The following is a 21,715-nucleotide window of genomic DNA, read 5'->3' on the forward strand; positions in this document are numbered from 1 at the left end:
GACCTGAAAGACTACCAAAAACAGCGTATCAGAGAGGAGAATCCAGATGTTACTCTATTAAGCCAGACATTTCTTTTAATGTCTTTTTATGTAAAATCTTTTGTAAAAGATATGTAAAATATCTTATGTAAAACAGTGCTACTCATTTCACCAACATTTATTTTAGTTTGGAAAATATAGACATTTTATAATTAAACAATGTTAACATACTGTTTTAAAATAGGTATTTTTACTTTCTCAGTTTTAATTTCTAGTATGATAAATATCAATAGATATAACTAGCATAAACAAAGCTCCTGGGACCTTTCATAATTTTGAGGAGTGCAGAGAAATTCTTAGCGCAAAAAGTAGCAATTTATAGGATTTTTTTATGCTATTGTTCTATGAAGACACACATGCTTCATTTTAAAAATTCTGGGAGCTTCCCTTCTTTATATATATTCTAGAACAAAGTCTAAGCCTTTAAAGTTATAAAAATCTCACCTATGTGACCATTTAGGCCTCAGGCCTGGTGTGTTTAGGGTCGGGGGAAGGGAGTGGAGGTCAGACAGAAGAAGGGTTCTTTTCATTCCAATCTAATTTTTTCCATGACTGCAATTTTTTAAAAATTTCATAAGCAATGTATAACTGTGTGATATAAAGGTTCTTTCTGGCTGCTAGAAGGCTTAGGGTTATAAATGTGACCCTTATGTTAAAAACATTTTTTGCCTTTATTCATCCCATTTTGTCATCACCTGTTTTTCATTTTCTTTTGCTCTCACTTTTTTTTTCTAAGATTTTATTTATTTGTTTATTTGACACAGAGAGAGCAAGGGAGAGAAAGACAGAAAGCAAACACAAGCAGAGGGAACGGCAAGCAGGGGAGAAGCTGGCTCTCTGCTGAGCAAGGAGCCAGGATGCGGGGCTCAAGCCAAGGACCCTGGGACCATGACCTGAGCTTAAGGCAGACGCTTAACCGACTGAGCCACCCAGGCGCCTTTTGCCATCACTTTTTTTTTTTTTTTTTAAGATTTTGTTTATTTATTTATTTATTTATTCATTTGACAGAGAAAGATACAGCGAGAGAGGGAACACAAGCAAGGGGAGTGGAAGAGGGAGAGTCAGGTTTCCCACTGTGCAGGGAGCCTGATGCGGGGCTCGATCCCAGGATTCTGGGATCATGACCCGAGCTGTAGTCAGACACTTAACGACTAAGCCACCCAGGTGCCCCTGCCATCCCTTTTAAATCCCCTCTATTTCTATCACAAAACTTCTGTATTTTGCCTAAAATAGTGTTTGGAACAAGGCTAAACACAAATAACTTGATCACTGCTGTGTGAAACATTTTAAGACAGATTCTGATTAGTACTCCCACCTTTCATTAGTTCATACATATTTCTGTACCATGCAGACTAGAACTCATCATTCCTGGGGCTTCAGATTGGGGATATATCCCCGCATTACTGCAAGTAAAGTGAGGGGAAGAAATATGTAGGAAACTTACATTTATTGGACTCCTGTACCCTAAGAATACGATTCGTCCTGTTTTACTTGTGAAGAAACAAACTGAGAGCACTGTGGAACTTACCCTAAGTCCCAAGGGCAGGAAGCAGCTGAGCTGGCATTAGAACCCAGGTCTGTCAGATTCCAAAGCCCCACCTTTCAGTTAATACACTGCTGCCTCCTTCCTAACGGAGAAAACTGTTTCTTTTGTCAGAAACTTACTTTTTCCTTCGTGTTTTAAAAATAATGCCACAGAATCAAAACTGCAGCACTTTTGTATTATTACTGATATCTGGTGGTTTTACCAACAAAAACATGCTGAAATATATAAACTGGAATGTAAAATAGTCCTCTTCACAGCCCTCTCACAAATCCACGCTCACGTAACAACTCCAGACTCTTCTGATGTGTTTGTTTTACTAGATGGGAGCAAACCAAACACAGCCTTCTATCGAGCGGCTTATCATGAAACAAGGTTGCTTTCCTGTGTCAGCATCCCCAGGTCTACCATTTCCTTTTTCATATCTATACAGTATATCACCAAGTGGATGGATTGAGCTTTCTTTTTTCTATATAGTTCACTAACTGACTTAACATGTTCATAAAATAATCCAAGTACACTCATGCCTCAGGATCGTTATTACTTTGTTGTTCCCTCTCTTCACTCAAATGATACCTCTGGGAGAAACTCCCGGACTCTCTCTGTAACACTGCTTCCTATAATTTTCTATCTCCTTGCCCTTATAACCACCTGATGTATTTTATTAATTTGTCTTGTCTCTCCCAATTAGAAACTAGAAAGAGCTGTGCGCTAGCTAGTTACCAGGCACTGAGGATACAACCCCCACCCTTCACTGTATCCTCAGTGCCCCGGAACTGGCACACAACCAGAAACCGATGGATACTTGTTCAATTCATCCCCCTTGACTTGAAATGACTTCTGTATCATATTCGAAGGCCCGTATCAACTTGCTTTACTTCAGGACTTCCCCTGTACTGCCACCACTTCATCTATGTATCTTGTGGTAATATGGTTTTAGTTGCTATAATTTTAACATACAATATGCCAAATCTTCCTTCTTTTTAAGAATTTTTCCAGTTATTTTAATGTTTATCTGGAGGGAGACTGTCATTTGAAATCCGCATTAGGACTACAATGATTAATACAGGTTGAACTGTCATATTTTAAAAAGTTAAGGCCTCCAACCAAAAATGAGATATTCCATTCCCAATAGTTACTTTAAATCTACTTTACAATTTTCAGTGAGACATTATAGTCTTCAATATCCCTGGAGTATATATGGTGGTACTTTTGTTAAAGGCATCTTCTTCCTCATGTACATTTCTAACTGGTTATTACTGGTACGTATTTTTAAGAAGCTACTGCTTTTAGTATGTATGTATTCATATGTTATATTAGGATACTGTGTTCATAAGTTTACACACAATATACACAAGCACATATTTTCTCAACACTTGTCATTTTATTAGACTCTTTTACTTAAGGTGTTTCAGGTAATTTCATTGCAGGTTGCCTGTATGCAATGCTCTCCGATACAAATTATGACAATACCGCCTTCATCCTGCCACTCTTTATACCTCTTACTGGGTCACTTACCAGTTAACTGGTATGTACTTCTTACCAGTTAGTACTTCTAAAACACTCCTAAAATAATTATACTAGAAGACGCTTTTTATCATTCTTGTCTTACATCTTCTAGTATTTTGCCACTAAATATTATTCTGGCTATTAGTCTAAAATACGTATTTTCACCATGTTAAAGAAATATACTTTTACACTTAGCTTGTATTCTAGCAAAAGCTTATTCAACACCTACCAAGAAAAACATATTACATTATTTCTATTAAAGTGGTGAATTATAATAATGGATGTCCTAAAACTGCAACATTCATGTATTCTTTGAATGACTCCTATCTGACTCAGCAAGTTGATTTTTTTTTATTCCATTTTATTTATTTTTTCAGCGTAACAGTATTCATTGTTTTTGCACAACACCCAGTGCTCCATTCAGCAAGTTGATTTTTAATGAAAAGCTAGATATGGCTGGCTAATCTTTCCTTAAGAATTTCTTTTTTGGATGTTTTTGTCAATTATTGATATATGTGTCATACTAACCTAAAAGCTCCAGGAAGTCTTATTTCTTACATGGTGTAGAGAATTAGTTAAAAGTTTAGCTACTAAGGTAAAACTGTCTAAATTCAAATCTCGATTTTGCTGCTTGCTAGTTATATGACTCTAGACAAATTCTTCACTTTCTAAGGTTCCATTTTCTTAATTATAAAAAGTAAATGGAAGGCTGTATGAAGCTTAACTGAGGCTAATTCAAGTGAGATTCTTAGAAAAATGCTTGCATCACGTATAAATAAAAGTTAGGATCATTAATAGAAGCCCTAGTATCCAAAGAATCAGGACCACTGCCTTATTAAGTGAAAAAATGGGTAAGAGGGAATCATAAAAAAATAATAATAAAGAAACACAGATATGTAATTTAAATATTTTATTATAACTGAAAAATTTAAAATATACATTCTCCAATTTTCTGACACAGGGCAAGGCCTCTCTTTGAACAGAGAATCTGTTGAATGGGACTCTGCATTAGCTTTCTTGAACAAACCACATTATCAAGGATTTAAAGCAATTATCAGTACTAAATTCTTCTAAGTTTTTATGACTTACCTTTCTAACTTAAAGTAACTTGCCTCCCACCCAGTTAATTTGATAGCAACTTTGTTAAGTCTTTGCAAGCACTGCATCTGTGTATATTTAAAGGACACACATATAATAATAAAAAGTTGGTATACAAAATTGGAAACAACCATCTCTTAGTCATTATACTTCAACGGGTAGGATAAATACAGAGTCTTACTAGAGAACAGTAGTCTACCAGCTGCAAACATTCAGCATGTCATGTTATCATGCTACTGTTACTTACAGAGGGACTGGAGAGCATCAATTAATCCAATAAGTCTGTTGAAGGGAAGGTTCATAGTATATTGGTATCTGTGCCTTATACCAATATCTTTCCTAAAAGTTCTCATCCATATTTTGAGACACACACAAAACTTAGAAGTTGCAAATTAACATTATTATATATGAAAGCCAAAGCTCTTTTTTTTTTAAATAAAAGAATTACTTTAATAAAACATTACATGAAGAGAAAGGTGATTAGCATGTATGGCCTTATGACTTAGGCCCTACGATAGACTCCAAATAATGAAGACTGACGCCTGTAGGTACATACATACACGTTTCCATGTATAAACATTCACATATAAACATGTATGCATATGTGTATGTAAAACAGAGTCTGTCTTTACAGTATCCCCAAAACATGAACTCTTCCATCCTGCCATACTAAAAAAAAATTTATCTACCATTTATTCTCTCCTTCCTCATAGTTATTTACTCTTTCTTCCTCATCTTATTTTTTGCCCCCCCCCCCCCACCCTTTCATTTAATAGCAAAAAGATTTAGGGACTTTGAGATCTTTAATTTTACTAGCTCAAGTATCAGGAAGTACCCACATTCTAGTTTCTCCTCCATGCAGCAATCATTAGCCTTCAAGAAAACCATGCTGTTCTCCTAAAGACACAAACTTGAAAGACTTTAAACTTCCTATGAAGTATTACACACCCCCAACAAATATTACAATCATGAGCTTACCTTATTAATTCTAGTTGTGCAAGTTCTTGATTTGCTTGAAATATAGGTTTTTTAGTGAAGAGTTCACCAAGGATACAGCTAGTGGAAAAAAATATGCATCATTATCAAATGATATGATTTTACTTCACTACCAAAAATTTCAAGTAAATTAAACCAGCCAGTAAGCCATCTTACCCACAGCTCCATACGTCAATAGCAGGTGTGTATCTTTCTTCTCCCAACAGCAGTTCAGGTGGACGGTACCATAAAGTGATGACCTTGTTAGTATACGGCCGACTACAAAACACAGATAGCACTCTTTTGAGTTAGTATCTGTTAATAAGAGACATTCTCTAAAGAAATATTATTTTGGCTCATCAAAGCAATCCTATAGTCCTAACTAAAACCAATTTCATCTGCCTACTAAATTCAGACATGTTATTACATCTGACGTATGTGATCAAAAAATACGTTTGAGAGCAACATGATTAACTGAAAATTTCCTTAATACATAAAAATGAGAAGTAGATGGCTGATTTTAACTGTCATCTGGTCAAAAAAAGGCCCCAACTGTTCAGTTCTATTTTTCCTTTCCATAACTTTAAAGGGGATTAACTGACTTAAAGGACTTGATTGATTTTGACCAAATCTGGCAAATTACTAATGTGTGGCAAGATAATAGTGCAAATTGGAATCGCCTAACAAAAATTTTCACTTGGGCATATTTTTGACAATATTTCACTGACTGCAACTCCACTTCAGTATGCAAATACAAAGTACATAAATGTAGACTGTAGTAGTTGAGGTCTGTTCTGCAAAGTACCACTGGGAATAGGTACGATACTTTTTCAGACGATTTCTTTTGTCACCTTCTAAAAGAGAGGATAGACACATACTGCTACCTCTTTATTTGCCAGTGGGGCTTATCTGGTGGACCAAATAGGCTGTAGAGAACGGAACTGAGACACTTCTCTAAAAGGCTTGCCTGCAGTCATTCATGCCAGGGATGAACAACAAAGCAGCTGTATGAAAAGCCACTAGACTGTTGTGAGAAGATTCCTTGGCTGATCTTAAGCCAGCCACAACAGGGGCAGGGGCCTGTCGAGGCTCTGTCCAAGGACAAAGGTGCTGCCAGGCACCACTGTTGCATCTTCCCTCTACTCTGATAGCGCTGGTGGTGCACTCCGACCCTGCGCTCTCCTATGGCCCCACTAAAGCTGGCAGGTGCACCCCAGTCCTGTATTCTCCCCCAGCTGCACTAAAGCTGTTGGTCACACACACGCCACACAGGAGATGCTCCCTGATCACCTGGCTCTGGTGGCCAGGGGGACCTGCATTTCTGGGTCCCATGAGAAAGTAATAATCAAACAGTTCTTGGCAGGCTACCATGCTCAGGGCATTACACAGACTGAAACACACCCCTAGTCTTTCCGGGCAGAAGGCCTACCTAGATGTCCTGGAGCTTCAGCCTAAGGGACAGACTTCAGGTTTGCCACATGTCTGAAGTCTACAGAGGTACTCTCAAGGAAAGTAGGGCAGGGGACACCATCCTTGCATTCTCTACTGACCTCATTACTGGTACCTCTCAGAAAGGAGCCTTTTACTCATCTTATGCTCTGACTTTTCCAACTGTAGTCCAAGGGATATCTCCAGATTAACCTGGTCTGCAGGCCAGAGGATTTATGATTGTGGTCCCATATGACTATATATATTTGCATACATTAAAAGCTGCTGCCTGAGGGTCTGGCTTCCAATCAGCCTGAATCTAGGTGCTGACTGAGCCCTGCCTTTGCATCACTGATGGACCTTAGAACATCCTCTATAGTTGGCTCCTATCAAATATAAATCAGACTGCTTAGACAAACACAAAGGTTTGAGAAACAGAAGAGCTAGAGCAAGGCTGAAAGATAAAGATCATCTCCTATACAAGGCCACTCGGTCAAGACTAGAAGAGACAGCTATTTTCCCTAAACAGAGAAATAACCACAATCAAGCAAAAAGAGGAAACAGAAAAAATATGTCCAAATGAAAGAAAAGGGTAAAACCTCAGAAGAAAAAAAAACCTAATGAAACAGAGACAACGAATTTACCTGATAGACTGAAAATGGTTATAAGGATGTTCACCGAACTTGGGGGGAAAAAAATCAATGAACAAAAATAGGTAGAAAATGTAAGAAATTACCAAAGAGAAGTCACAAAGCTGAAAAAGACAGTAACTGATCTGGGGGGAGGGGGGAGAAACTAAACTAAAGGGATTCAACAGCAGACTACATTAAGCAGGAGCAAAGCAGTGATCTAGAAGATAGAGCAATGGGATTCAAACAAGCAGAGAAGCAAAAAGAAAGAAGAAATTAAACTGAAAATTGCTTAACGAACCTATGGAACAACACCAAGCAGAGTAACATCCACATTATACGGGTACCAGAGGAGAAGAGAGAGACAAGTGGACAGAAAACTTATTTGAAGAAACAGTGGCTGCAAACTTCCCTAACGTGGAAAAACAGATATCTAGATCCAGGAAGCCCAAAAGAGCCTAAAAAAATGAACTCCAAAAATCTACACCAAGACACAGTATAAAATGTCAAAAGTAAAAGATAAAGAGATAATCTAAAAAGCAGCCAAGAGGAAAACAACTTTTACATACAAAGGACCTCCCCTCCCCCAGGTCTGCATAAAACTCTCAGCAGGTTTTTCAGCAGAGACTTTGCAATCCAGAAGAAAGAGCACATTATATTCAAGGCTGAGAGGGAAAAACTCCCAAACAAAAGTACTCTACCCAGCAAGGTTATCATTCAGAATTAAAGGAGAGATAAAGTTTTCCAGACAAGTAAAAGCTAAGTAAGTTCATCATCTAACCTGGCCTTACAAGAAATGTTAAAGGGAATTCTTTAAGCTGAAAAGAAAGTACACTGATTAATAACAAGAAAACATGTAAGTATAAATCTCACTGGTAAAGATAGACTAATGGCACTGGATTAAATCACATAAAGCTACTATAAAGGTTAAAAGACATAATTAGTAAAAAGAACTGTAATTACAATAATCAGTTAAGGGATATACAAAGGAAAAAGATGTAAAATGTGACATCAAAAACATAAAATGCCAGGGTAAGTAAAAATGTAGAGTTCTAGAACGCATTCAAACTTAAGCTGCTATCAGGATGCCTGGTTGAGGGTCCAACTCTTGGTTTCAGCTCAGGTCAAGGGAGTCCTGCACCAGGCTCCACACTAAGCAGAGTCTGCTTGAGATTCTCTCTCCCTCCGTCCCTCCCTCTGCTCCAATGCATGCTCTCTCTAAAACAAGGAAATCCTTAAAAACAAAAACAAAAAATTAAATTGCCATCAACTTAAAATAGATTATATATAGGCTGCTATGTGTGAGCTCAAGATAACCGCAAAGCAAACATCTGTAAGAGATGCACAAAGATAATAAGAAAAGAATCTAAGCATAACACTACAGAAAACCACCAAACCACAAAGGAAGAAAGCAAGAAGGGAAGAAAGGAACTAAAACCCAGCCAGAAAACAATGAACAAAATGGCAATAAGTACAGATCTATCAATAATTACTTTAATATAAATGGATTAAATTCTCCAACCAAAAGACACAGAGTGGCTAAGTAAGACAAACGAACAAACAAACAAAAAAACAAGATCCTTCTATCTGCAACCTTCAAGAGACTTGCTTCAGATCTAATAATACACAGCCTGAAAGAGATGGAAAAAGACGTTTCATACAAATGGAAACCAAAAGAAAGCAGGGGTAGCTTTACTTATATAAGCTTTACTTAAAATAGATTTTAAAACCAAGAGTGTAATAAGAGACAAAGAAGAGGGATGCCTGGGTGGCTCACTGGTTAAGCATCTGGCTATGGCTCAGGTCAGGATTCCAGGGTCCTGGGACTGAGTCCTACATTGGGTGCCTTGCTCAGTGGGAAGTCTTCTTCTCCCTGGCAACCCCATGCTCACATGCTCTATCTCAAATAAAATAAATAAAATCTTAAAAAGAGAGAGAGAGAGAGAGAGAGAGAGAGAGACAAAGAAGACCTTTATGATGATAAAGGGGTCAATCCAACAAAAGGATATAACATTTCTTTTCTTTCTTTTTTTTAAAAAAATTTACTTATCTATCTGATAGAGAATGAGAGAGAGAGCAAGCATGAGAGGAGGAAGGTCGAGGAAGAAGCAGACCCTCTGCTCAGCCAGGAGTCTGATGCAGAACTCAATCTCAGGACTCCAGGATCATGACCTGAGCTGAAAACAGTTGCTCAACCAACTGAGCCATCCAGGCGCCTGGATTTAACATTTCTAATGCTTAAGCACTCAAGATAGGAGCACCTAGATAATGTAAATATTAAAAGACCTAACAGGAGAAATGGACAGCAATACAATAATACAGGGGACTTAATACCCCACTTACACCAATGGACAGATCATGTGGACAAAAAACATCAATAAGGCAACATCAGCTTTAAGCAACCAATTAGATCATATGGTTTTATAAAGACATATACAGAACACACCAACCAAAAGCAGAATACGCATTCTTCTCTTGTGCATATGGACATTCTCCAAGATAAATTATGTTAGGCCACAAAATAAGTCTCAATATATTTGAGAAGCTGAAATCACATTAAGCATCTTTTTCAATCACAATGGTATGAAAGTAGAAGTGAATGGAAAAAAACTGGGAAATAAATCACAAATACATAGAGATTAAACAATATGCTACTAAACAACCAATGGGTCAATAAGGAAATCAAAGGAGAAATAAGTAAAAACCTCAAAACAGATGAAAATGGAAAATGTAACTTACCAAAATTTATGGGATGCAGCAAAAGCAGTTCTAACAGGGAAGTTCAAAGTGATAGAGGCCTACCTCAAAAAAACCAAAATCTCAAATAAACAATCTAACTTTACACCTAACGGAATTAGAAAAAAGAAGAACAAGCAAAACCCAAAGGTATTAGAAAGAAGGAAATAACAAAGAGCAGAAATAAATGAATTAGAGACTAGTAGGACAACAGAAAAGATCAAAGACACCATGAACTGGTTCTCTGAAAACAAACAAACAAAGGTAACAAATTTTTAACTAGACTCAAGAAAAAAAGAGAAAAGGCTCAAATAAAAATTCCTAGAAACATATAATCTTCCAGACTGAATCATGAAGAAAAATAAAATCCGAACAGACCGATTACTAGTAAGGAGAATGAATGAGTAATCAAAAACCTCCCAACAAACAGGTCCAGGACCAGGCAGACAGCTTCACTGATGAATTCTACCAAACATTTAAAGAAGATTTAATACCTATCCTTCCCAAACTCTTTCAAAAATTGATGAGGAGAGAACACTTCCAAAACCATTTTATAAGTACAGCATTACCCTTATAACAAAACCAAAGACATCACAAAAAACAAAATCACAGGCCGGTATCCCTGATGAATACAGATACAAAAATCCCTGACAATGATGCCCACTCTATCCACTCTATTTGTCATAGCACTGAAAAATCCTAGCCAGAGCAATTAGGTAATAAAAAGAAATAAAAAGGCACTAAAACTGAAAAAGAAGTAGTAAAACTGTCACTATTTATCGATGATATAATTTTATATATAGAAAACCCTAAAGACTTCACCAAAATACTGTTAAAGGTAATAAATTCTGTAAAATTTCAGGATATGAAATCAACCATACACTAACAATAAAGTATGAGAAAGAGAAATTAAGAAGGCAATCCCATTTATAACTGCATCAAAAAAAAAAAAAAAGAGATACCTAGAAGTTTACCCAAGAAGATTAAAGACCTATACACTGAAACCATAAAGACACTGATGAAAGAAACCAAAGTCATAAATAAATGGAAAGATGTTCCATGCTCATGGATTGGAAAAATTAATATCATTAAAATGTCTACACGACCCAGAGCAATCTATTGATTCAACGAAATTCCTATCAAAATCCCAATGGCATTTTTTCTTATTATTATGTTCAGTTAGCCACTCTGTAATACATTACTCGTTTTTGACCAAAGGCATTTTTCACAAAAATAATACAAACTACCCCAAAATTTATACAGAACCAAAAAAACACTCCAAATAGCCATGGAGGCACCACACTCCCTAATTTCAAACAAATTTACAAAGCTACAGTAATCAAAACATTACAGAATATAAACTGACACATAGATCAATGGAACTAAATAGAGAGCCCAGATACACACCCATGCATAGACAGTCAAGTAATTTATGATAAAGGAGGCAAGAATATACACTGCGGAGGGACGCCTGGGTGGCTCAGTGGGTTAAGTGTCTGCCTTCAGCTCACGTCAGGATCCTAGGCTCCTGGGATTGAGTCCTGCACTGTGCTTCTTGCTTGGCAAAAAGCCTGCTTCTCCCTCTGCCTGCTGCTCCCACTACTTGTGCTCTCTTTCTCTGACAAGTAAATAAATAAAATCTTTTAAAAAAATAATATATACTGGGGAAAGGACAATCTCTTAAATATCAATGGTACTGGGAAAACTGAACAGCTACATGCAAAAGAATAAAACTGGACTACTATCTTATGTCATTTAAATCGAAATAGATGAAAGACTTGAATGTTAACACCTGAAACTATAAAACTTCTAAAAGAAAACACAGGCAACAAGCTCCCTGATATCAGGTGTTTGTTTGTTTGTTTGGATCCGACTCCAAAAGCAAAGGCAACAAAGGCAAAAATAAGTTGGGACTATATCAAACTAAAAAGCTCTTGCACAGCAAAGGAAACCATCAACGGAAGAAAAGACAACTTACTGAATGGAAGAATATCTGCAAATCATGTATCTCCTAAGGGGTTAATATCCAAAATATATAAAGAACGCATACAACCAAACAGCAAAACAACCCCCCAAAATCTGATTAAATTATGGGCATAGGATCCAAAGAAACATTTTTCCAAAGATGACACACACATGGCCAAAAGGCATATAAGATGCTCAACTTCTCTATTCATGAGGGAAATGAAAAACACAATGAGATCACTTTACACCTGTAAGAACGGCTGTTATCAAAAGGACACGAAATAATAAGGATTACCAAGCATGTAAAGAAGGAACCCTTGTGCACTGTTGGTGGGAATGTAAACTGGTATAGTCACTATGGAAAACAGTATGGAGGTTTCTTCAAAAATTAAAAATGGAAATCCCATATGACCCAGCAATCCTACTTCTGTGTATTTATTCCAAGAAAATGGAAACACTAATGGAAGTACTAATCTGTACTTCCATGTTCACTGCAGCATTATTTATAGTAGTCAAGATATGGGATAACCTAAGTGTCTACAGATGGATGAATGGATAAAAAAGATGTGGCACACATAGTAGTCCCCCTTACCCATAAGGGATACCATCTAAAACCCCCCATGGATGTCTAAAACCACAAATAGTACTGAACCCTATATATACTATGTTTTTTGCTAATCCATACATAACTATAATAAACCTTAACTTATCAATTAGATACAATAAGAGATTAGCAACAATAACAGAACATTTATAATACATACAGTAATGAAACTTGTGAGTATGGTCTCTCTCTCCCTCAAATTATCTTATTGTCCTGTACTCATCCTTCTTGTGATGATTTAAGATAATAAAATGCCTATGTGAGGAGATGAAGTGAGGTGAATGATGTGTAGGCACTGTGATGTAGCATTAGGCTACTATTGACCTTCTGATGATACATCAGAAGGATCATCTGCTTCTGGACTGGGGTTAATCGCAGTAATCTGAATCTGTGAAACACAAAACCCAGACAGGGAGATTACACATATACAATGGAATACTATTCAACCATAAAAGACAATGAAATCTTGGTATTTATGACAACATGCATGGCCCATGAAGGTATTATACTAAGTGACATAAGTGGATGGAAAAAGACAAATACCATATGATTTCATTTATATATGAAATCTAAAAATCAAACAAACAAATAATAAAAAACTCATGGATATAAAGAACAGAAAGGTGGTTGCCAGGAGGAGGTAGAGCAAAGTGGATGAAGGGGGTTCAGGAGGCACAGACTTTTCATTGTGAAATGAACAGGTCATAGGGATGTGGTGTGAGAATGGGGATTACAGTCAGTGGTACTGTAGTGCATATTTAAAGGTTGCCAGGAGAGTGGATCTTGAAAGTTCTTGTCATAAGAATAAGAGAAATTTTTATTTTGTAACTTTTTATAGTGACAAATGATGACTAGACTTACTGTGGTCATTTCACAGTGTATACAACTGTCAAATCATTACATTCTGAGATTAATGGTTTTTTTAAGATTTTATTTAAAAATCTTTATTATAGGAGTTCCCGGGGTGGCTCAGTCAGTTAAGCATCTGCTTTTGGCTCAGGTCATGATACTGGGGTCCTGGGATCCAGCACCATATCTGGCTCCCTGCTGAGCAGGGAGTCTACTTCTCTCTCTCCTCCCTGCTCATGTTCGCTCTCTTGCTATCTCTGTCTCTCCTTCAAATAAATAGAATCTTTTAAAAATAATAAAATCTTTAAAGATTTATTATTTTATTATTTTAATTTTTTAAAAAAGATTTTATTTATCTGACAGAGAGACAGAGATCACAGGCAGGCAGAGTGGCAGGCAGAGGGAGAAGCAGGCTCTCTGCTGAGCAGGGAGCCTGACGCAGGGCTTGATTCCAGGACCCTGGGATTGTGACCCAGTGGAAGGCAGACGCTTAACCGACTGAGCCACCCAGACAACCCTAAAGATTTATTATCATTTATTTATTTGAGAGAGAGGCAGGTGGCAGAAGCAGAGCCCCAGAGCAGCACAGGCTCTGAGCTGAGACCATCAAAGGTCAGACGCTCAACCAACTGATCCACCCAGGTGCCCCACTAATACGGTGCTGTATGTCAATTATACCTTGATCAAAAAAAGTTCACCTGTTTATGCCTTATCTCCTTTCAAATTTGAAATCCCCTATTTTTCTCATTTAATCCTACACCTCCTTCAAGACATACTGAAAGACCAATCTCTGTAAATTCTAATCTCTATTATCAACAGATTTAATTTCACGTTCTTATTTTTTAAATCATACTTAAGACTATATTCTATTTTGGGTTTTCTATCTTTCCCAGAAGACAAAAAACCCAGGTGCCATTTTTTGGTATGACCCCCATAGACAAAGCCCAGAACGTGGGGCATGGGTCAGATACGTTAATGTATATGGCCTTTAGGGGTGCCTGGGTGGCTCAGACAGTTAAGTGTCTGCCTTTGGCTCAGGTCATGATCTCCGGGGTTCTGGGATCGAGCCCCACATTAGGCTCCATGCTCAATGGGGAGTCTGCTTCTCCCTCTGCTCATGATCTCTCTATCAGTCTCAAATGAATAAATAAAATCTTTAAAAAAAAGGTATGTGGCCTTTTAAGTTTAGTTGACATACATGCATTAGCTGGGTGGGAGAACAAAGTTTATGAAAATTATAATGACCAGTTTTCAAAAAACATTTCAAGGATCTGTAAGCATATGAAACCTATGGTCTTGTTAACTCAAATGTAACTGAATACCTATGGTCTCAAGAAAATGTTTAAATTAATATAAATCCTTCTGTAAACAGTTAATACTTTATCTTTTTGTTTGAGTGTTTTTAAATATATTTTTTAAAGTAAAAATATGTTGAATTATATAAATCACACAAGAAAGTTATTAAATTTTATTAAAAAGAATATTTAAATATTATTTTATATACTGTGTATTAAGTTCTAGGTAGCATTTAGAACATAGTTATCTTTAGCAGCTAAAATTAAGACTAGTTTAATTTTTTTAACTCTTCTATCAAATTCAGAAGTGAAAATATTTAGTGCATTATCGAAAACAACAGGGGCGCCTGGTAGCTCAGTCGGTTAAGCGACTGCCTTCGGCTTAGGTCATGATCCCAGCCCCACATTGGGCTCCCTCACTGCTCAGTGGGGAGCCTGCTTCTCCCTCTCCCTCTGCCTGCCCCTCTGCCTACTTATGCTCTCTCTATCTCTGTCAAATAAATAAATAAAGTCTTTAAAGAAATGATTAAACACAAAACTAGATGAAATATACTTCTAAGTATATGGCAAAAGTATTTCATGTATACCAATTAATGGCTTTTTCAAGTTTTTCTAAATTCTTAGTTTCTGCCACAAGAACTAGGTAAAGTCAGAAAAAACATTCAACTGTAAAATAAACACAGGAAGTTCAATTTTATTTATTCGTTTAAAGATTTATTTATTTGACACAGAAAGAGAGAGCACGCACACACAAGCAGAGGAAGCAGCAGGGAGAGGGAGAGGGAGAAGCAGGCTCTACATCCCCCACCCCTGACCCCACCGCGAGCCGGGAACCCACTGCGGGGTTCGAGCCCAGGACTCCTAGGATCGTGACCTGAGCCAAAGGCAGACGTTTAACCAACTGGGCCACCCAGGCACACCAGAGGTTCAATTTTAAAACATAAATATCTCAAAACTGTGGAAATGCTTTCATTTGTAAAATGAATAAAATATTCAGACTGATACGTACTTTTAATAAAACAAAGTACCATCACTGAATTTTCAATGTATTTTTCTTTACATCCAATGACGTATCAATAGAGATCAAAGACAGATCTCAATACTCTGCCCTTAGATAATCCCAGGAATTCAAAAGATGGGTGGATCAGGGGAGATGAGAAATAGTTATGGTCTTCCTTACCTTTACCCCCAACAAACAAAAGTACCACCTTAAGGGTGTGTCCCCAGGCTGGCAGGTGGCTGAGCCTGCCATTTGGTCTAAACAGATAAAAGGCAAAAAGCAAATGCTCAGAGCAAGATCTTAGGCCCTTGAGGTACTTGGAAGGTTCTGGATAATTAAAATACACAAACCAGAGCTGCTAATCTTAAAGATTCTTACAAGAAATAAAAAGAATTATATTAAAGGAAATACCTAAACTGCTATAAATGCTTCATTTTTTTCAACATATGTACTAGTCTATACTTCTTTTAGACTATAATATTTTTAAGAAAAACATGGGAGAGCCTTCAGTTAATAACGAAATTTATCATATGCACAAATCCATGTCTTCCCTCAGAATCTACTGCAGAAGCACCTACCAAACCTACAAAAGAAATCTGGGGTCTGATTTTAACATCTATGCTTCAGAAGTCAAAAATCGTCTGTCGTCTTTGATTCTCTTTCCTTCATATCTTACATCTGATGTATCAACAACTTCCATCATTTCAAAATCCAACAATTTTCCACAATTTCAGAAAGTGTAAGTCAAGATTATCTTTTGGTCTGAGCCACCATTATCTTTTCATTGGTACTAGTTTCTCTGCCGTACCTATCCCTAGCCTTCCTTCTCCATTTTTTTTTTAAGGTTTTTTTTCTAAAAGCATAGAATCAGCTCATATTACTGTACCTACGTAACATTTAAACTTTACCTCAGTGGGTAAGACCATATTCCCGAGTGTCTCATTTCCTATTTTTACACTGGGAAAATGTTTAGCCCTTAAAGTTTCCCAGTCTAGTCCCAAGCTTTGCAGCTGCTGAGCTCCTTCTACTTGCAATGTCCGTGGCCTATACCTTCTTTTCTTTAAGTTATCCCATTCTCATCACTCAGGTTGGTCCTAGCTCAGTTTTACTTTGTCAAAGGTCTGTACTACCTACCTTACCTAAAAATTACCCACATGCCCAGAGTGTTCAGTCACTACTTTATTTGCTTTGTAGCATTTAAGTATTTTAAATTCTTTATTCCATAGATTTGTTGTCTACCTTCTTTCACCACCATGTAAATGCGATCAGAGACCCAGTCTGTCTGTCAGAGCTGTAGCTCTAATACTTAACCTGTAGGCATTACGGTTGGTGTTAGGCATAGAGTAATAAGCACTTATTGATATTTTTAATCAACTGACCTATGCCATAAATTTATATAACACAGTTTTCTCCCTTATCTTTTGATATATTCCATGAAAAGCGACTCTTCTGTATTATAACATTGCTACAGAGAAACCAAAGTAATTTTTTCCCAACTGAGATCACCTTACAATCACTTTTCTGTTTTTACTAGTCCTATAAATTTAGAAGTCCTATAAGTACCCGTATCTAAACACATCCAAAAGGACATTTACCATTTTTTGCTACCCACTTGCAGCCTGTTTCCTGCAGAGAAAGTGGTCTTCCAAAATCTGTTCTTTTCTTCGGTGGTAGCTGCCCACTACACTACATTCCCATTATCACTGTAGCTGGGTGTGATCACATGACCAAGTTCTCACCAATGGAACATGAATATAAGTGATAAGTGCCGTTTCTAGGTCTGGCTCATAACACCCTCCCTCCTTTTTTCTAGTTTCTGGCTGACAAGAGGTAGTATACCTTGGAAGGCATATGAAGACGGCAGATCTTCCAACCTGGATCCCTGAATGACTGTATGAAGTCAGCACCCCCTGACCTAATGATAATGAGATGGTTAAGGACTCTTAATTGTCTACTGAGGTAAGCAAAACCACTCCTGATCTGTAAGTGAGAACTACATATAAATTTCGTATTCTTTATGCCACTGAATTTTGAGGTTTTGTTTGTTGTAAAAGCTTAGCTTACCCTAACAAACTATTTAGCCAGCTGCTTAAGCAGAAATCTTAGTAGGGGTACAAGCTGGGATGTGTTTAACAATACGTTTTCAACCATCAAGTTCTACCAATTTTATATCTTATGATATAATTCATCTTTCTAACATCTATGCCCATTCCCTAATTCTAACCATAATCATCCTGCCTAGGTTTACTGAAACAGCTTTCTAACTGACTGCCCTTGTTTCCATACTTACAAAGTCAATCCACTTTTCAAAATAAAGTCAAAGTGATAGCATAAAATGTCAATATCTTATACCTTTAATACACGCTGCTGCCTCCTAGAGAATATGCACACAAGGCCCATAAAAATCTTTATTACTTGGTTCTTGCTCCAACCACAATGAACCATCAGTTCCCTTAGAAGGTTGAGCAAATGTTCATTTTCTACAGCTAGGAGAAAAAGCCAGGGAGAGAGCGGAGCTGGCAGGAAAACTTTCAAGAAGATAGTGGCGGTATAATTATGTTTTAAATGTTTGAGGTAGGCATTTTTTAAATAAACATTTTATTTTTTTAAAGATTTTATTTATTTATTTGAGAGAGAGAGATCACAAGTAGGCAGAGAAGCAGGCAGGGGCAGGGGGAAGCAGGCTCCCCGCTGAGTAGAGAGCCCGATGTGGGGCTCGATCCCAGAACCCTGGGATCACAACCTGAGCCGAAGGCAGCGGCTTAAACCCCTGAGCCACTAGGCACCCCTTAAATATTTTAAATAAGGTTTATAATAAACTTTTAGAAGTTAACATTGGCAAAAGACAATGAAAATGATAGTTTTATTAGTCAAGAAAAAAAAACATGATTTATTCAAGAATTTTGCAAAACAGGTGTCCTGCCTCACTTTCCACCTTAGTGTTAAATGAGATGGAAGCAAACACTGAGATAGTACACAGACTTTAATCATAAAAGCAAATTCCAAAGTAGATGGAGTTAGCAAATAAAGCCAATTTCAAATCACCTAATTCACTAATTTAAGTGATTAACAAACAAGTACTAAAATATTCTATGTTATGATCATGAAACTGTTTTTACAAACATAATGATGAAAATAAAAGTAACTGAAACTATGTTCTGAAACTAGGTTGTTTGGGGCACCTGGGTGGCTCAGTCATTAAGCATCTGCCTTAGGCTCAGGTCATGATCCCAGAATCCTGGGATAGAGTCGCACATCGGGCTCTCTGCTCAGTGGGAAGCCTGCTTCTCCTTTTCCCACTCCTCCCGCCTGTATTCCCTTTCTCTCTGTCTCTCTCTTTCTGGGTCAAATAAAGAAACAAAATCTTTGAAAAATAAAAAACCAGTAAGTTTAAATCTCAAGAAAACTAAAGTACTGTTGTAATATGAAAACAGATTATCCAAAATTAGACAAATAAGTGAAAACCCCAAAGCCCCAAAAACAAACCTGTTTTTGGTTACTAAGTTTAGCTACACATTATCAACATCCTCAAGATGGTCTTACTTAGATCACAAACATGCAACTGATGTGACACCTTATATATGATGCTTTTATTTTTCTTTCATGGATTTTTAAAAAATTATATTCTTGATATCTCTACCCAGTATTTCCATAAAAAACGAATTTATAACTATGAAAAAAGAAACAGGAATGAGAAACAAAGAGGTTCTTAGATGGTACAGAATAAATACACTTTAAAGAAGACAACCTGAGTTCCTGGGTGGCTCAGTTGGTTGAGGGTCTGACTCTTGGTTTTGACTCAGGTTATGATCTCAGGGTCCTGGGACTGAGCCCTGCATTACGCTCCCCAATCACTGGGGAGTCTGCTTGAGATTCTCTCTTTCCCTCTCCCCTTCCCCTTGCTTGCGCACTCTAAAATAAGTCTTTTAAAAGAAAGAAAGCCTAGGCGCCTGGGTGGCTCAGTGGGTTAGACCTCCGCCTTTGGCTCAGGTCATGATCTCAGGGTCCTGGAATAGAGTTCCACATCGGGCTCTCTGCTTAGTGGGGTGCCTGCTCCCCGCCCCCACACCCTGCCTCTCTAGCCAACTTGTGCTCTCTCTCTGTCAAATAAGTAAATAAAATCTTTAAAAAAAAAAAGCCAAAAAATGGAAAATAAACCACCCCATTTACTCCCATAATTAAGTTAAACTCCCAAGCAATAAATTCCATAAACTGGCAAAACAGACACACATGCAATCCCTCTGGCATTAAATTTAAAAAACCAAACAGTAATTCCAATAAGCTATTATTCTTAGTAAAAACTAAACTTTGTAAGGATCCAGAAATAATGGTCTCAACAGTAAATATTCTGAATTTCAATTTTTACTGAATATCTTCACAGTTTTTGAGAAGAAAGCAGGTACTATCTCTTTTCTGCTAGGTTGAAAAAACCCCAACACTCTAAAAACAACAAGAAGAATACTCCCTTTGTTTTGTTTTTTCAAAACTTCTACCTTAATATGGTCAACAAAGTATGAAAATGTATTTTCACAAGCCTGATGACTTGTATATAATAAAACTTCCATGTGAAATCTCAGGTTATTTAAAACATCTGATGCTATCAAAATACGTCTCAATTACATCTTTCTCATTTGGTATTTAAGGAGCTTTACGGGAGATTCAGAAATGGAAATATCATACAACTTGCTGGAAAACTAAATGAGTATCCTTCAATGGGCAAAAATAAAATATATTATTTGAAGGCCAAGAAAATAGAGACAATAAAATTCAGCGACTGTTTGTTTTGACAAATGTAAAAACCTGCCATCAGCCTAATGGTACCTCCAAAGCAGACTCTAGATGCCCCAAGAATTCAGCACTTAGAAGATACTTTAAGAAGTGGGAAATCTAAAAAGAACATACTTTTAAGAAATCAAGGTTAGATGCAGAATCTTACTGAAGCAGCACTCCAGTATAATGAAAATAAAGTCTTTCTGTCAAAAGATTTGAGTTTGATTCTTAGCTCTACCACTAATTAGGTAATCTTGAAATATACTGAAATTATGTAAATTTCAGTTCCATTATATTTAAAATGTACATAATGGAGCGCCTGGGTGGCTCAGTGGGTTAAAGCCTCTGCCTTCAGTTCAGGTCATGATCCCAGGTTCCTGGGATCCAGTCCCGCATCTCAGCAGGGAGCCTACTTCCTCCTCTCTCTCTCTGCCTGCCTCTCTGCCTACTTGTGACTTCTGTCTGTCAAATAAATAAATCTTAAAAAATAATAAAATAAAATAAAAAATAAAATGTACATAAGAATGATATCTATACCACCTGTTTCAGAAAAACTGCTGCTTTTGCTTAAAATAATTCTTGTGAAAGGGGACTATATATACTAAACTACCATGCACAAATGCTACTTAAGTTTGTTCCTTTTTTATAAACAACAAATATTTATGCAACTCTGAGCTCGGTACTGTACTAAGCACCAAGAGATGGCTGGCCGAAAGAGTCAACCACCAACATGGTTGGAGCTGTTTAAAGCCTTAATTAAGAATCTGGCGGTAATAGAAATTATAATAATACACTTTAAGTACTATGTAAATTAATGAAAGATGTATTCTGGACACATAAAGGAAGACGTGCCCAACGCTGACTACAGGAATCAGGGTAAATTTTTCAGGAGTGGTAGTGACCAAACTGGAGCAAAAAACCAAATTTGTCAGATTGAGATCATGCAGAGTCTAACTGCATATAAAAGTTAACAACTTATGCAGATTCAGAGAGGCATATAACTTGTTTAGGGAACTACAAATAACTCAAGGGTTGCTTGCCGGTGCGGGGGAGGGGTTGGGGAGCAGCAGGCAGGGGACAGTAGTAAGAAGGACATAAGAAAATAATGTTAGGGAAAAAGACCAGAAGCACAAAAACCAATATAATTCTATATATTCTATTTGGTCTACAGGAGACATATCTATATGTGAGAGTGACCGGGTATCTTGAACTAAAATAGAAAATAAAGGAAAAGGAGCAGACGTTTTTCTGGGGAATGTGAAGACAGGCTTTGTA

General features: G+C 37.1%; 1 protein-coding gene across 3 annotated transcripts in view; it reads right to left on the minus strand.

The window, feature by feature from the left end:
* CDK13 (cyclin dependent kinase 13) overlaps positions 1–21,715 on the minus strand; it is a 135,331-nt gene that overhangs the window by 21,909 nt on the left and 91,707 nt on the right. For all 3 annotated transcript variants that reach the window (XM_046020096.1, XM_046020097.1, XM_046020099.1), the window contains exons 8-9: positions 5,342–5,443; positions 5,168–5,245 (exon numbers count right to left, since the gene is read on the minus strand). In XM_046020096.1, coding sequence (XP_045876052.1) covers positions 5,168–5,245; positions 5,342–5,443 — 180 coding nt within the window. The remainder of the gene's footprint in view (positions 1–5,167; positions 5,246–5,341; positions 5,444–21,715) is intronic.

This window comes from Meles meles, chromosome 10 (genome assembly GCF_922984935.1).
Source record: "Meles meles chromosome 10, mMelMel3.1 paternal haplotype, whole genome shotgun sequence".
Classification (NCBI taxonomy): Eukaryota; Metazoa; Chordata; class Mammalia; order Carnivora; family Mustelidae; genus Meles; species Meles meles.